Consider the following 17,975-nt stretch of genomic DNA (forward strand, 5'->3'; position numbering starts at 1 on the left):
GATTTGAAAAGTCTCGTAAATATTGTTTTTAAGCTTTATGTTCTTTTTAACTGTTACTGTCTGTATTATATTACAGCTCAGTTGATGAAAAGAGCAGAGGGGCTAAAATGAGACTGAAAACACAAGGTGAGTTTAAAATATAAGCTATGAAAATGTTTTCTCCTAATGCACTTAGAGGCTTGTCCAACATTTTGTCTTTTTCTCTCTTCAATCTATCTCTCAGCAGTAAAACCACAGTAGAATTCAGCCTGAAGACTGTCACACAGTGAGACAGCACCCTGACTGGGAGACTCATTTCCTTGAGTGTTTCAAGCTTTACTTTTTTCTTATTTTTAATAAAGCAAACCTGTGCTTACCATGGTGTGGTTTAAAGTTTAAATGTGGTGCTTCAATACGATTGCTTTACATTACATTTATTTGTCATTGTTGTTTTAATCCATATAATAAGACTGTTTTTTCTAAATTAAACCAACCAAAAAACAGAAATGTGTGTTTATGTTAAACACATAAATATGTATTAATACCATTTAAGCCTCCTAAAATAAGAAGTATCTTACAATGCCTGTTAAAACGTGCCTGGTAACATGTGATACACAGTAATATGTGTTTTACTGCAACCTGAAATCTGTTGTAAATCTAATTTCATAGCAGTTTTGTCTGCATGCAGGATGGTTTGTGTCTCACACAGAAAGTGGTCAATTGTTTTGCATTTGAATATTTAATCGTTAAACTGTTAAAGGAGCAATGTGTTTCATAAGCATAGACACGTATCCTCATGCCAAAATGAGGAAAACTGGTGGGTAGAAAACAATCATTTTAAAATTTCAAATTATTGAGTTGTGACTGCTAGTGATTACAATATTTAAAACAAAACAATAAAATCAACAATAGCAGCATGCTCTGAAAAGGGTAATACAAGCTAATAAGGTCGGCTAACACCAACGATTTTTAACATATAAACATGTATACAAAGATTAACTGTAAAACACTTTACTGTGGTATAAGAACTACTGTAGATCAGTGCATTTTGACTACTAATGACCAAAAAAAGAGTTCTGCAAGGTACTTTGGGAACTATCTAAAGTCTACATGAGCTACATGATGATCCTGTATTCTGAACCCCGGCTGATGAGGCTCTCACTATTCGAGGGCTCTGATAATATCTATTTCAGTAGAAGTGTGTTGCTAGGAAACAGGAAGCAAACATTCTAAATGGGGTCAAATTCATTTCCTGTCTGTTTGCTGCATTATAAAGAGGGAAACAAACACTCTGTGCTACAAGCAATCAAACAATTTATACATTTGTTTTTGTTTTGTTCTTCCTCTTGTTTTCCTGAAGATGTTTTCAGTAATGTCTTCCAGTCTATTTTTTCCCCCTAAATGCTTGTGCCATGAAAGGAATCTTTATCATTTAGTACCAATCCTATTAGTAAATAATATCTGAAAATGGCAAGCAGCTTACATGGCATTCTGAAAATATTCACATTGCTTCACTAGTTCCACATTTGGTCATGTTACAGCTTTATTCCAAAATGTATTAAATTCATTTTTCACCTCAAAATTCTACAGTCCTTGATAATGACAAAGTGAACAAAGTTTGCTTGAAATTCATGCATTTAATTTCATGCAATTTAATTAAAATAAATAAATAAAATAAAACATGTACGCAAGTATTCATAGCCTTTTATGTGACACTCATAATTGAGCTCAGGTTCACCCTGTTTCCTCTGATCATCTGTCAGATGTTACTACAAGTTGATTGCAGTCGTTGTCATGAGTCATGAGTTCAAACTCGTTGCTTGGAGGACAAGCAGTCAGCAAAACAGCTTCACTAACCTAGCTCAAGTGATCCTGTGGGATTTCAGTAAGTCTCTCAAAAATTAATTACAGTGAACTGGCTGAGGGCTGGCTAAGTGGTAGGGTGAAATGGTAGGCCACATGGACAGAGTCTCATCACAGAGCTGCAAAATTATGGTCTAGTGCACAGCTGACATAGCATGAACAACTGCCTTATAGTGGAGCAGCCACTGTGCTAGAGAAACAGCAGTACCACGTAACAGGGGGCCCTCTTGTCCTGGTCTCTCTTGAAAAAGAGATTTCTAATCTCAGTGAGACTTTTTATCTACTCCTTTTCTCAGTCCATTATTCTATTATGTTTCTGTTTGAGTTTTGATACAGTTTTAGAGTTTTAGACTGTTTAAAAATTGGAAATACAGGCCCATGGCTTTGAATTCTTTAGCCATATTTCACCATATAATAACAAATGGCACAGGATGTTAATATAATCTTAAAGATTTGAATTGCTATACATTACCAGCAAATTTGTCACATTTTCATCAAATTGCTCATGACTTTAAACTACTATAAATCTAGAGTCTTAGAAATGTAATTTTAAAATAAAAGATTATGTCCTTGAAAGCCACGCCAACTAATACATACCTGGTTTTACTTAAGTTTTACTTTAACAGATGTGGAAATTACAGCAGTATATATGGGTAAATTTCAAGTATACTTTATACTTTATATATACTGTGTGTAACCCTCATTGCCTGGTTTTAATGTACCAAATATGTTTAGCATCTTCTTTAAATTCTTATGCATCTACTTGCTAAATAATTCGAAGAAGTTGAACAGTTCAGTATAGGACTTTATGGGGACAATTCTCAAATCCTGTCCGTATGTGACATACAACAATTTCACTGTGAATTAATCCAAAAAGCACTGTGAAGATAATTCCTGGAGATTATAGGCAATGGATCAAGTCTGATGATTACACTGAGGCGCGATTTGATTTCATCATCATGTACAGATGTAAAGATTTGAAGTGTTTTGTGTGAGATTGCGACATGTTATTCCTCTCCCCTGCATTTTGTTCATGAGTAACCTTCATCTCGTGCTCATACTCTATGATTAATTTGACTGACAGCAATCAAAGGATGATCCCTCCCTTTATCCGTTTGGTTTACACAGTCTTCCCAGTAGAGATTATATCGGAAGTAAACCAACCACAGCATGTCAAAAGCTAAATACATTGAAAACATATACAAGTGAATGTGTCATTTCACATTCTGAAATAACAGAAATTTGGCGAGTGAACATTTTCAAATGGCATCCTGATTTTTAGTGATTATAAAACATTTGTGATCAATGACAGTTACAGGTGCTGTAATCTGCTCTGGTGAGGCTCCACTGTGACATTTGTATCAGACATAAAAGTGCATGGGTCTATTAATCCAGAACCCCAGGGTTATGAGGTAGTGAGAGAGACGAAGCGGAGGGCCAAGGGGCCAGACACGCGCCAGCTACAGCCTACAGGCCTGCCAGCTGGCCTTGCTCCCCTGGGGTTCCCCATGCTCTGTCACTGCTGATAAGAGAAAATGGGATTTCCAATGGATACTGCTCAGCTGATGATCTTGCTCAGACGTGAAACAAATAAAAAAGAGAGACAGACGGATGGACAGATACAAAGATAAAGGGAAAAAAAGAAAGTTATAGCCTTTCAGCAAGAGGAAACGAATGCGCTCCTACCCCCACCAACATTCATGGAAACAGCGATTTGGAACTTGACATTGCTCACTGCTTTTGGCCTGATTAATCTGAAAGATCAAAGACGAGTGTAGAAAGAAAACACAATTTACAGGATGTGTGTTTGTCTGTTTTAGGGACCTGTGTGTGTGGAGAGTGTAACTGCCATGATGTTGATCCCTCTGGTGACTGGGGAGATATTCATGGAGACACCTGCGAGTGCGATGAGAGGAACTGTCATGCAACATATGACCGCTACACAGATGACTTCTGCTCAGGTCAGCAAGCTCTGTATGATTAAAAAACACATTCAAACATATGATGAGGGTTTTGTAGTCTGACTACTTTGCTTTGCTGACTGCTAGTGTGATAACCTAGATAAATAATAATAAGAAAAGTCTATTCTTCAAAATGTTGAACTAATGTTTCAAAGAAGGGCTGGTGACAAAGTTACAGCTACTCTAATTTCTATTTCTACTTTAAGAAACTGCAGTCCCTTTAACTTAGCAAACACTAACAGCACTTTGCATGCTACTCTTATTGCTTTGGTGCAACTTTTCAGCCATAAAAGTAAACTTCCTATATAACTTAACAATAAACTAGGGAGCGGTAAATATGACCTTTTCACTATTTCTCCAAAGAATTAATGAACAAAGTATAATAGATGCTACTATGGAGCTTTCCATTCATTAAATTATAAAATTTCTGCACCAGAAAATATCACCTCCCTTCCACAACAACTTTTTTTTCTGCACAAAACCCCACTTTCACCAACTCTTCCTCCATGCTTTCGGCAGGTCATGGCCAATGCAACTGTGGCAGGTGTGACTGCAAGGAAGGGTGGGCAGGGAATAAGTGTGAGCATCCTCTGTCCTGTTCGCTGTCTTTGGAAAGCAGTTTGAAGAAGTGCAGAGGAACGTCCAATTTGCCCTGCTTCGGACGAGGTACCTGGTCTGCCTGTTGCTATGGTTACCGTAGCAGGCTTGCACTCTGCTTTTACCTCTTGGAGTAAAATAGGTCATTTCCAGAATTGCGCATCTCTTTATTCATCCTTATGAGCATTTTACAGACATCAGTCAAATGTGATGGCGTCTCTAACCGAGCCATTATCTTAACAGCAATCGCTTGACTGTTATGTTATACAGCAGTATGCATTAAAATGTGTGTGCATACTGAAGCCTTACATGTGCTTGTTTTTTATCTGGTTTGTGAGCTGTGATGTGCATTTGTCCTCATACTTATATATATATATATATGTGTGTGAAGGTTTTTTTCTGGATGTAAAATATACATTTAGTTACAATCTTTTCTGGCAACAATGTAAACTAACTCTTAGACTGCAGGTGGTTGTGTCTAGATTTATTACAGTGCACTGTGTAATTCATAGGTGGCGCTTCTAGACAGAGGAAGCTTGTTTTCTTGGTACCTGTAAAAGTGGGACTTAATACTAACAGTAGATTCTGCTACTGAGCCAGTGGTTCTGCTAATAAAGCAAAGGTCCAGGTTTTTTGTGTTTATTCAAAGTCAAGCATCCACAAATCTTTGCTGGATGATAGCAATATTTTTCAGCAATTTTCAAATATTCATGACTAGAAGAGCAAAAAGATCAGATGATAAATTTCCAGGATTGCGTGGATCTGGTTTAAGGGACTGTACAATCAGATGTATGACTGGTGTATATTTGGATATTGCTAAATTCTGACTGGTACACAGAATTGTGTAACATTCTTATCTTCTTCCTCCACTTCGAAGGAGGGAGCAGAGCTCGCACAAAACAGTGCAGACAGAAATATCTCAATCTAAATAACTGGTATTCTGTCTTTGGCAGAAATCTGTGCACTCATATAGGACTCTAATATACATATTATGAATTTGAGAAATGGAGGAAAAAGTGTTTTTAAAAAAGCCTTTTTGTACTCCAGAAACATGGTTTTGCTTGAGCAGGCAAAGGTAACCACACACAAACAGTTAATTAAGAAACAACTAGGTGTTTACATAGCTGAAAGCTTTTCAGTCAACAATGTGAGAAACAAATGAGTCATTTTTTGCAAAGCAGCACTGATTAATCATTACAAGAAGTGGGCTTAAATGCTTCTGGGCACATCTACAATAAATGGTATTAAACTTAAATACCAAATGGATGATGTAAGAATAAGATCTAGAAACAGGCATTTATGGTCAGACTGCAGCAGACGTTTGGATATTGCTGTCCGAAAAATCTAGAAGGTTAATGAATATTTAAGTTTCAGACGCGATAGTAACCTGCCAGGTGTTTGGTATTTGGAGGAAAACGATAAATGCTTTATTGCTACTGAATTTGACTGACATAAAACTATTCAGCACACACCGTGACACGTTACAGAGGGTGCACAAAAGAAGACTGATTAAGACATAAACATATCCTCCATGTTTTGTAGCATGTGACGGGTTCAGAGTTAGTCAGAAACTACTTATGCAGAAAGAACTGTATGAACTAATAATTATCAAATGATTCATCTACATGATCTCTCACATTCTGTTCTCTAGTCAACATCTGCTGAGTAGTTACAGTTATTTAGGAGCTACTCATTAATGATTCATTAGTTATCAAACCGTTCCTGATTCATAACTTCTCACATTTTTGTGCAAAGTATTCAGCCAGCGTGTGATGATGCGATATCCAGGAGCGTAGCAGTGCACCCAAAAGAAGAAGATATAGTTCCATAAATTAAGAATAACTTTTATTCTCATTTTAGTCATGGGTATATCTCAAATTCGATTTTAGATTTAAAGTCTCCAGCAAGGTGTAGAAAAAGAAAACAAACCAAAAAATCTTTGATCATCAGTCTGAGTCATGTAATGCACATTGCCAGACAACAAAAAACAACAAGTTCTTACTGTCATCCAAGGTTAACAATGCACAATGCACAGTTGTCCTTGCATTGACAGCCTGCATTGTTCTAAAGGATGCTACAGCCATTTGTTAATAAGACAAATTGTCTGGTAGTCTGCTGCATACACTTGGGTGTCTTCTCTTGTACCTTTTACACTGATGCAGCAACCTTAATCAATCAGCTTTACAGTGCTGCGTAAGCCATTGTTCAGTGTATCTAAACACTGTTGTAATTTTTCTGGGAAACACCTGGCAGTATGTCTGTACCTCAGGAGATGGTACAGTAAAGCCTTTGCTATTCTGTTGGTTGCACACTGATTGAACCTAATAATATAGGCAGTGGGCAATTCTACAAGGACAAAACCTGCTTGGTCTCCGGACTCTGCAGATATGTCAGGGGTTAATGTGAAGCATTGATTCATTTGACTGTGTGGGAAGTCAGTGGGGGGATGTATAGCTTTTCTGCTGCTGGAAATGGAAAGGGAGGATATGTGTGCTTTGTACTGCATGTTATACTGGCCACCGACATTCCTCTCACCCATGGGCGAAGGAGCTGCTGATTACACCTGAGTGCACGGTTGCTACCATGGAGACAACATAATTACAAAAAAGTTAACATCACAAGGTTCAACTGAACAACAACAACAAGGGAGCAGTCAAAATAGAACCATTTTGTGCCTTTTTTAAATGTATCACCTATTTATTACTTACTGTGTCAGGCAGACGGCCTCAAACCAATGGCGTGATTGAGGACACATGGCGTTCCCCACCACATAATGAACCAGAAAAGATTAACTTGTGCACAGAGAGTTAATTAACTTTAATTCCTCTTATACTACCTTTAAATTATCTCCAAAAGCTGCAACAAAATGGAACTTTAATTTACACAGCGCAATGGAACAATTAATGGGATTCATGAATGCTTCCCTTTCAGAACTGCATTAAAAAAAATTTTTTTCCAGCCCATTCAGTAAGAGTTTAAAGCCTGCCAACGTATCTCACTGTTGCGCGTTTCCTGTTCATACACCTAAATGAGAATTAGGATTTGGAAACTATGAGATACGGTACAGTTCTCGGCTGAGATTTTCTAACCCTTGCCGAGGGAAACAGTTAATAGTCAAAAATCATTTTTCTTCTAGTTGCTTTCTGTCTGTAGCAATGATGTAGTGCTTAGAAACTCACAACGGTTGGAAAGAAATGTGTTCATTGCATGACTGTGATGTCAAAAGATGTAAACAATAAAAAGGCAGACAGGAAGCAAGGTGGGAGGGAAGATACAGAGCGAGAAAGAGAGAAACTGAAGGAGACAGACACAGAAAATCACTTAGGCATGGATGAATGAGGCTGGTACAGATGTTAGTCTGAGAGGAAAGGCCTTGAAATTTGAAACAGCAGCTTCAGAGCTTTCTTCCTGAAAGATGGAGACAAGACGCTTGTGGATAGTACATTCTTTATACTGTGGTATGTCCTGAAGGAAACACCTGCTTTCAACATCTTTTTGCTGATTCTTGGGATTCCTTTCTCTGCTCTCTGTAGTGTGGCCTGTAGTAGACATTCACTGTATGTGTGTGCTACTTTTTAACATTTAATAGCAGATTCCTTCTGCAGTAGAAAAAATGTTTTTAATCTTACACTGTTGTGTCATTTGCAAGGTTTTGAAATATAGTTAATTGTCTGTATAACAAAACTGATTTTTTTTATCCCCTAAAAAGTTGTTAACACATTGGTTTTAGATGACTATCATAAACTTAGTACATAAAGTGAATCTAGCTGCATACTGAATGCTTTCATTCACACCACGGGATGGGACATATGAGCAAAGGATGAGCACATAAGGGGCCATCATTAGGCTTAATGCATTATACCTGTTGTGCTGGAGGACTCATTGCAGCTGTTGCTGAAATGAAAATGAAATTTAGTGAAAAGACCTTAAACAGGAGGGAAAACCAGACTGATAATGCTGATAGCGCTCTTTAACTGTGGTCATGTGTTGTTTAATATATTGTGCAGTGGGTTTGATTTTACATTTAAATCTTTAAATCGACATTTTTGAGCTTTTTTATTTTTCCAGGTGTAAAGAGTGGGTAATGTAGATGCAATCCAAGAGGTTTTTTTGCACTTTTGCCTGCATGTTTGTCAGTTTCACAGCTCTGTGGTGAGAGGACTGTCACAGCTGTGGTTGTGTTTATGCAGATCAGGCAGTGCAGCACAGTTTTGGTGCTCACTTTGGCATAACAATGGGCTCGTATGCCCACTTACTGTTGTTTGAAAATGTGATGAATGAGACACAGTGTAGATGGGACATTTCTGAATTCTGTTCAATTTTGTGGCCCTGCCTTTTGCTTAAATTTAAAGTTCATGTATAAAATCGCACAAAAACATAATAATGTAATTTCAGGGCTCTGTTCTGGTAGTCTAGGAGATGGATGATCTTCTGCACAGTGACCACTGCACAGTACTGTACTGTGTGAGGTTTCCTCTTTAAGTTGATTAAGTCTCTGTAGCCATCTGTTTAATACATATCAAGTGCATGATTTATATAGGGTGAATGCTTGAATTAACCTAGCAGCTGGATTGTAGACTACTTTATGGATCAGACCTCAAGCTAATCACAGCAAATCATGTAAGAGTATGTCTAAGTAAGTACAATATATTCTCAGCTCTGCATTCTGATAACACGGAAAACTGATGTCAACATTATGAATTTAAAATCTTAACAATATTGAAGTTATGTGGTCATGGAACAATCAATCACACTAGTTTTTGCATGTAAGCATATTTAAATATTGCTATGTCCACACTGCATGCATCAGTGGTGAGATCTATCAATTCAGTTCTTCAAATGTTGCCTACATCAGACTTTAACCTGGCTAGGTAACGACCCTGAACGAACCCATATGTGCAAATAACTCACATGCAGTATGCTCTAAATATGAAAGCCGATAAATTCAGCTTGCATGGTTTCATTGCTAAGTTAGACTGTAATCCAGCCAATTCATGAGCATGTGATAGTTGAGGATGAAGCCAAAATGAAAAATTTGACTCTGAGTGCTGTTGTTCAGTGGTTTCAATGAAACAGATTTCCAAGGATTTCAACCTTTAACTACATCTGTCAGCATCTGTCAGGAGGTAGTCAGGTAAAAGCTACATGAAAGCCACCTTCTACATATATAGATTATATATATATATGTGATTTCATCCACTTGCCAGACTGCCAGGTTTTGACACATTGCATCATCACGTCACATTATCACTGTTGTGCAGTTTTGACACATCAATACAGATAGACAAGTACTCAAAGAGGAGAATTTTTTTAAAAATACAACATAAAATTTTTTATTTTTGGGGGGTGGGGGGGTGGGCATGTATTTGGGACTCCTGAAAAAATACAGTTTCCACCTTGTTTGGACTTTCTTTGTAGTCCACTGGGAAACTGCTGCTCTTTAAAGTAGTGGGACGAACTGACATGAGTGGGCATTATTCAGAGTTACCCTACCACCTGCTGAGTGGCTATCCATCCATTTAACGTATTAACTTTACACCAACCTCTCTACAGTTTGTGCTGTGGTGAAGCATGACTAAGCTTTAACATTATTAAGATTGTAAAAAACACCCCAAAATTTTTAGCTCAATGTTGCGTGCAACATTTGTGCCACCAAATGCCACCAAGTTAGACCTTATCCTGTCTAGGAGTTCAGCAATGACCAGGTCCACGCGTGGGAGGAGATGTGCTGGAACACGATCTGTCATGACATTAGGTGCTTGCCCTAACATTATCACGCATGCGTACGAGCACGTGGGGCCATGCAAACTATACAAACTGGTACTATTTTGAGTTGCTGCAATGAAATTTCAGTAAAATGGACTCGCCTGCTGCATCATTTTTTAATTTTGATTTTCTGGGTGTCTTTGAATTCAGACCTCTGTAGGTTGATAATTATTCAGTTCAATCAAATGATGTGGCATCCTTTTGTTCCTAGCACATTACCTGGTTCATATCAATATAGATATCCAACATGATTTCTTTTTCCTATTGATCTGTGTTTTCAAAGTGTTCCTTTAATTTTTTTTAACAGTATCCGTTAGTTCTCAACTTTTCAAAAAGGGAATCAAAATGGTCTTAAGACATTCGCATGAATGTGTCATTTACTTTAGACAGAATAACACGCGAAACATGAACACACATGCACACACTCACACTGGTGGATGGCTTGACGGCCACGGAGATAATCAATAAGGCAGGGGTGTTATGACATCACCGGTTGCTAGGGTAACTGAGTCCACTGAGCAGATGGTGGTATGTTGTATGTGAAGAAGGACGAGAGCTTGTTATGTTTGTGTCTGTGCATGCTGAAGTGCGTGGTCATAAGAAGTGACAGTGATGTGACATGGACAACACATTAGATGACGCTGTCATTCGAGTAGCTGTCTTGTAAATTCATGCTCTGCACTATTTATTGCCCCTGATTTCCCCCAGTGAGTCATCGAAAGATAAGGCAGGCACATACACATTATGGATGTGTTTTAGGTGTAATTTGGTGGCACTAAACACAAAATGTACCCCGCAGGGTAACAAACAGGGAAAATACTCAGAGTGAATAATGATTGTGCAAAAAAAGGACATACCCAGCTCAATAAAAACAAGAGAAAAGAAAAAGAGGGGCACTATGCGTGCTGTGATTTAACCATCTGTCTTTGTTGCACCAAGAAATTCCCTTTGTGCAATTATTTTTCTTGGTGGGCAGGTTACCTCTTTGTAGCCCTTCTGAAGTGTCTTTTGTCTGCAGCATTGGGGAATGGAAATATTTTAAAAGCCATCAATTGTGTGTGTGCGTGTGTGTGTGTGTGTGTGTGTGCGTGTGTGTGTGTGTGTGTGTTTTTCCTTCATCTGTAGAACAGACAAGTATTAAAGACTAAGTTTTTAGGATTAACTGATAATATTGCTACTGCATTATACAGTTAGATTTTTAAAGAAAAAGAAACATGATTCAGTTACTGTAAGTGTATGTAAGAAGAATTATATGAGTTTAGTTTTTGTAATTTTGTAGACAACTACAGAGGGTTTTGAATAATGTGCAGACTTTCAGTTTTAACTCAAGAGGTTAAACCTCTTGATTAGCCCAACCAGGCTGATACTCTCCCTCTTAGGCTACGTCCACACTAGCTCGGATAGATTTGAAAACTGCGTTTTCGTCCGAAAACGCTCGGCGTCCACACTATCGTTTTCAGTCGCTGTCACAGAGTTGTCCGTCCACATTGAAACGGCCGAAAACACTTACGTTCCAGTACTGGAACGCAAGACAATTCGACCTGCCTCATTTCTTTCTGCCGCTTATTTACTTTCCGGCTCCTTGAAACGTTGAGGCAAAATGTCGAGGAAAAGCACCGAGTTTTTTAAATGGACTAATAATGAGGTGGAGTTGTTGCTGCGAGTAACACAAAAGTACAAAGTTGCAAAAGCGAGTGAGAGTTAAAGAATTTGAAGAAAAGCTACCTGAAGCTTGTACAAACTGATATTAATCTTTAATAGGGCTGTCAAAATTGAGAGCAAACAAAACAACCGCTGTATAATACCCTCCGCTATCTTAGTTTAATTGGTCACTTGACTGCATCACATGACTAAAATGTGTGATTGTTTTCAAAAAGTCTCCGTTCTCGTTGTCCACACTGCGACGCGAAAGCACAATTTTCAAATGTATGCATTTCGAGAGCGTTTTCAAAACGCTGCGTTTTCCTTGAGGGAAAACGCCGTCTCAGTGTGGACGGGAGGCCAAAACGGAGAGAAAACGATGCGTTTTCAAACGAAAACACATTAGTGTGGACGTAGCCTTAATTCCGAAATTGTATTTAGCTTGTACACACACTGCTTCCGCATTTCTGCTTAGTTTTTGTTAAATAAATGATGTCATGGCCCAATATATTCATCTTAGATTGTAATGACCTAATTTTAAGATTTGGTACAGACTAAATAGGTTTTTATTGTTTCCTTTAAAATCTACAGACATCGGCTGTACTTTCATCTTACCTATGGTCCCACACACTGATACAAATCCTCATTCTAATGAGGACACACACAATCTTTCTTTTAAGTGTTCCTGTTTTAACACAAAGCTGACAGCACAGCTGGAAACCAGGCCAAAGGGCGCTTCACAGCAATCGCCACTGTGATCCCACTGTAGAAACAGGTACAAGTAGAAATTGGGGCCACAATGCTACAAGTCTGATTGCTTATCGCTGTTTCTAGATCAGGCTCTGGCTGCTTAGCTGTGGTTGACATATACGCAGCTTAAATATCAGTTAGATTGTTTGCTAGTTTTGTGTTAGCATGCTGTTTATGCAGATGCTTTAAAAGAGTCTGTACAGTGGGGGGAATAATTATGTGATCCCCTGCTGAAATTGTAAGTTTGCCCACTTAAAAAAAATAAACAGTCTCTAATTTTAATGGTAGCTTGATTAAAATTAGGGGAGGGGTTTGGGGGCAGAATATCAACCAAAATGCAGAAAGAAATGCATTGCTTAAAAGTTATAAATTGATTTGTATGTAATTGAACAAAATAAGTATTTGATCCCCGTACAAAACTTGACTTGGTACTTGGTGGAGAAACACCAGTTTGTCACCAGGACTGCACACATCTCAATGGAATTTAGGCACACTCCTCTTTACAGAAACTATCTAAATATTTTAGGTTATGTCTGTGAAGATTCTCAATCACCCAGGTCATTGTAGTCTAAGGAGCTTGGAAAGAAAAGCGTCTGTACTTCATTAAGCTTCCTTGAAGATGTTTCACCTCTTATCCAAGAAGCTTCTTCACTTCTAAGAGCAATTGTTGGACGGTCCCAGATTTTAAGCCCTATGGGAGTGTCCCTAAGAGGATCCTCTACCTAATCACATGAGCCAAGGTGTGAAAACGGGTGTGGGTCCCAATCAGCCAAGGTTTCGGGTGAACCCACTGTGAAACCTAGCCCCACCCTATCATGTGATTTACTGAGGTCAAATGGCCCAGGATGTGAGTGGGCGTTAAGGTGTCTCAAAACTGGATTATAGATGGCAGACAGTTGGTGTCGTTAGCCCCGCCCTCTGTTCACAGATGGTCATTCACAGTGGACATAAATGGCTTCTTTAACTCCTCTCTCAAACCGTCTGTCTCCTCTGTCCAAAATGTGAACATAGGTGTCCTTGAAAGAGTTACCTTTGTCCTTTAGATGCAGATGGACAGCTGGAAAGAGGTCCTTTTTCAAGATTTTACAGTATACAGCCCTGTCCAATCCTTAGCAGACAAACAGCCCCAAAGCATAACGTTTCCACCTCCGTGCCTGACTGGGTGTTCTTTAGGCTTTAGGTCATACTCAGCCTTTCTCTTCCTCCAAACACGACAAACCAAGCTGATGCCAAAGAGCTCCATTTTGGTTTCACCTGACCACAGCACTTTCTCCCAAGCCTCCTCTGAATTATTTAGATGTTCACTTGCAAACTTAAGGTGGGCCTGTATATGTGTCTGTAAATGATTTGTGCCCAACACACTGGGTTTCCATTCTTTAGCTTTTTATTGAGAACACAGTAATACTTTTTCCGGCACACACGGCAGCCGACTTCCAGTCAGCTGCACACTCCTCTCCCCTCTGGTCTCCGACATCACTGAAAAAGGGAAATCCTTGTCAGGACAATCACATCCACCTGTCCCTCCAACCTCCCTGGCACTGCCCCTTGAGCTCACTGCACCACCCCTCCTCTGCAGCTGAGCCAGGGATCACACCTCCGCCACAGTACCTTACTGAGCAAGGGGATCTTTCAGGTTTCAGTCCATTACTGGGTAGTGTTTTACTAATTGTGTTCTTGCTGGTCTCAACAGCCCAGATCATTAACAGACTCCTCCTGTATAGTTTTGAGCTGATCCACCACTTTTCTCATGACCGTCCTGGCTGTAGCTCAAGTGGTGGTCTACTAATCGGACAGTTACTGGTTCGATCCCTGGCTGCTCCAGTCTGCATGCCAAATATCCTTGGGCAAGATGCTAACTCCAAGTTGTATGAATGTTAGGTAGAAAGTACTTACGTAGAAGTGCTCGTATGAATGGGTTAATAGGTCATGTTGTATAAAACATGCCTCATGTTTTATACAACATGACCCAGGAGAGTAGAAAAGTGCTTTATAAGAACCAATCCATTTACCATTTATCCCATGAGGCAAGATCTTGCATGGAGCTCCAGACTGAGGATGATTGATAGTAATTATATATATCTTCCATGTCTGAATAATCACCCCACCAGCTGTCACCTTCTCAGCAAGCTTCTTGTAGGTCTTGTGGCCCTTTCCAGCCTTCTGCAGGCCCTGACATCCTTTGACCTCCTGACATCCCACCATCTTTGCCCATGGTTGTGGAGAGGTTGGAGTGAGATCAGGATTATCTGTAATTGACTGATTAACTGAGTGATCTGTAATCTGCCTGCCACATTGGCACAGAGCCAGACTGGCTAGAACAAGCTGGGTAGTAGGGGATCAAATATTTACTTTACTCAGTGACATGCAAATTAATTTATATGTTTTATTTTTCTGGATTTTGGCTGATATTCAGTCGCTTTCCATTACAAACAAACTACCATAAAAATTACAAACTGTTTAGTTCTTTGCAAGAGAGCAAACTTACAAATTCAGCAGGAGATTGAATTATTATTTCCCCCACTATAAGTGTGAGCAGCAGTTTAGCTTTTTTCCAAAATATAGGGTTAGCGTAATATTACGCTTGGGGTTAACACCTATCATAACTTAGATCTCAGAGGTAAATTCTACACCAAAGCCAGTATGCAAATCAGTTTCCTAAAATCACAGAGTGAATAGAAAAAAATCCCAACAAGATAATATAAACAACTTCCGGCAAAGAAAGATTATTCTATTAAAAACGCAACACAACTGCTCAGATGTGAGAAGACGTTTCTATTTTTCTAGGTCAGTGCCAGTGTGGACAGTGTACTTGCCACCCACCTGGGGACAGTCGTGTTCATGGCAAAAACTGTGAGTGTGACGACCGTCAGTGCGAGGACATCAGTGGAGAGGTCTGTGGAGGTAAGCGAACACACGCAGACCCACACACACACACACATTAAATCTTTGTTGTGCCCTAAGGGGTCTTTGAAACTTTGCCGGTAGCGTTTGTAAATTTGAAGATCAGTGCACCGTGATCCTGTCTGCTCTCACTGATATCCACAGGCACAACCCTCTACACCCTTGAGCCTAATTTTAGAGAAACTTCTTCCAGCCACTGAAGCTTCTGTTTGAGGTCTCGGGAAGTTGGCGCTCATAATTTGAGCCATTTAGGCAGAGATGCTGTAATGAACAGCTCATACTAACACATTAGATGCTCAGTTGAATTTGATATTTCCCATTGTAGATGCTAGAGCTTGAGAAAAGACAGAGAGAGCGAGAGAGAGACACAGAGTCTGGCAGAAGGCAGATAAAGACAAAAAAGGATTGTAGTGCAGGTCATGAGAGTCATATCAATGATTATCACAAAGCCTCTTTAATTTGACTCCACATGACTCAGAGTATTTTTTTGGATACATACACCACACGGAGATCTGCTTTTTTGGTCCTTTGCTGTAATGAAAGTACTGGAAAAGTGATAAAATCTGACACATACTCGGTTTTCCAAATAATAGCTCTTTTTTTTCAAATTAATATCTTTCTAACAACAGCGAGGAGCCTTTTCGTCATATGTATACCAAACAGGGAAGGTACTTAGTAAAACTCAGTTCACTGTTCAGTCAGTAAAGTTTCACACTATTTGTCTTTTCTCTTAAGTTTTTTCAAAAAGGTCTCAAAGACTTTGGAGTCAGACCTGTTACAGATTGTCAACTTTTCTTTAATGTCAGGTGTGTTTCCAGAACCACTAAAATCTGCTGTAATTAAAACTATACTGAAAAAGGACAATCTTGACAAGACACAAATGAACAACTACAGGCCAATCTCAAATCTCCCATTTTTAAGTAAGATCATTGAAAAAGCAGTTTCTCAACAGCTCAATTACTTCTTAAAACAGAATAACTGCTATGATGCCTTCCAGTCAGGTTTTAGACAGAACCACAGCACTGAAACCGCTCTGACCAAAGTGTTTAATGACATATGTCTGAATACAGACAGTGGAAAAGTGTCAGTCTTAGTTTAATGGATCTCAGTGCAGCATTTGATACAGTTGACCACAACATATTACTCAAAAAACTGGAGAACTGGGCAGGTCTTTCAGGAACTGTGCTAAACTGGTTCAAAACATACTTAGAAAACAGGAAATACTTTGTATCAATAGGTAACTTCACATCTGAGCAGACAAGTATCACATGTGGAGTTCCCCAAGGTTCCATCTTGGGACCCCTTCTGTTTAACATTTACATGCTCCCACTGGCACAGATTATAAAGAACAACAAAATAAACTATCATAGCTATGCAGATGACACAACAACACTGAAGTAATAGTCTTTGGTGCCAAAGAAAAACGATTACAGGTCACCAGAGAACTTCAATTTATATACCTAAAAACCACAAACCAGGCGAGAAATTTGGGTGTAGTGATGGATGCAGACCTAAACTTAGAAAAACACATTAAGACAATAACAAAATCAGCTTACTATCACCTCAAGAATATATCAAGGATAAAAGATCTGATGTCTCAACAGGACCTGGAAAAACTAGTCCATGCATTCATCTTTAGTAGGCTTGATTACTGTAACAGCATCTTTACAGGTCTACCTAAAAAAATCAATCAGACAACTACAGCACATTCAGAACTCTGCTGCTCGAGTCCTCACTAAGACCAAAAAAGTGGACCACATCAGTCCAGCTCTGAGGTCTTTACACTGGCTGCCTGTCCGTCAGAGGATAGACTTTAAAGTTCTGATGCTGGTCTATAAAGCTCTGAATGGTTTAGGACCAAAATACATCAGTGACCTCCTGACCCAGTATGAACCTTCCAGATCCCTCAGGTCATCTGGATCCGGTCTTTTATCAGTTCTCAGAGTCAGAACCAGACAGGGAGAAGCTGCATTCAGCTTTTATGCTCCATATATCTGGAACAAACTCCCAGAAAGCCTCAGATCAGCTGAAACACTCAGTTTATTTAAATCCAGGTTGAAGACTCACCTATTCTCAACTGCATTTGAATAAAACACCAAATCCACACTTTTAAGCTTAAATTTCAAAACTTACATTTTAACTACTGATTTTATCTACTGTTCTGATTTTATCTACTGTTTTTTTAAAATCAATTTTAAATCATGCTTTTTAATTGTTTTTGTTTTTTAATGTCTCTGTAAAGCACTTTGAATCACCTTGTTGTTGAATTGTGCTATATTAATAAACTTGCCTTGCCTAAATTCACATGTGATCTGTCTAACTGCTACCATATATGAATATGTGGATCTTCCAGAGTAGAGAGTTTTTTAATGTTCTAGTGAGCTGTCTCACTATTGCGTTAGTGGTGCGGTGCAGTGCAGCATCTGAGGGTAATTTTCTGCAGTATTGATTGGATTACTGCCACTCATTGTCTCTTGGGCTGTCCAGGGACAATCCTTGAGGAGCCTTCTGGGGGAG

At 39.0% G+C, this 17,975-nt stretch overlaps 1 protein-coding gene across 1 annotated transcript in view; it reads left to right on the forward strand.

Moving 5' to 3' along the window:
* itgbl1 (integrin, beta-like 1) overlaps positions 1-17,975 on the forward strand; it is a 49,773-nt gene that overhangs the window by 18,906 nt on the left and 12,892 nt on the right. Inside the window, exons 6-8 of the mRNA XM_039600511.1 lie at positions 3,663-3,803; positions 4,323-4,469; positions 15,342-15,458. Coding sequence (XP_039456445.1) covers positions 3,663-3,803; positions 4,323-4,469; positions 15,342-15,458 — 405 coding nt within the window. The remainder of the gene's footprint in view (positions 1-3,662; positions 3,804-4,322; positions 4,470-15,341; positions 15,459-17,975) is intronic.

Source organism: Oreochromis aureus, linkage group 16 (genome assembly GCF_013358895.1).
Source record: "Oreochromis aureus strain Israel breed Guangdong linkage group 16, ZZ_aureus, whole genome shotgun sequence".
NCBI classification, from domain to species: domain Eukaryota; kingdom Metazoa; phylum Chordata; class Actinopteri; order Cichliformes; family Cichlidae; genus Oreochromis; species Oreochromis aureus.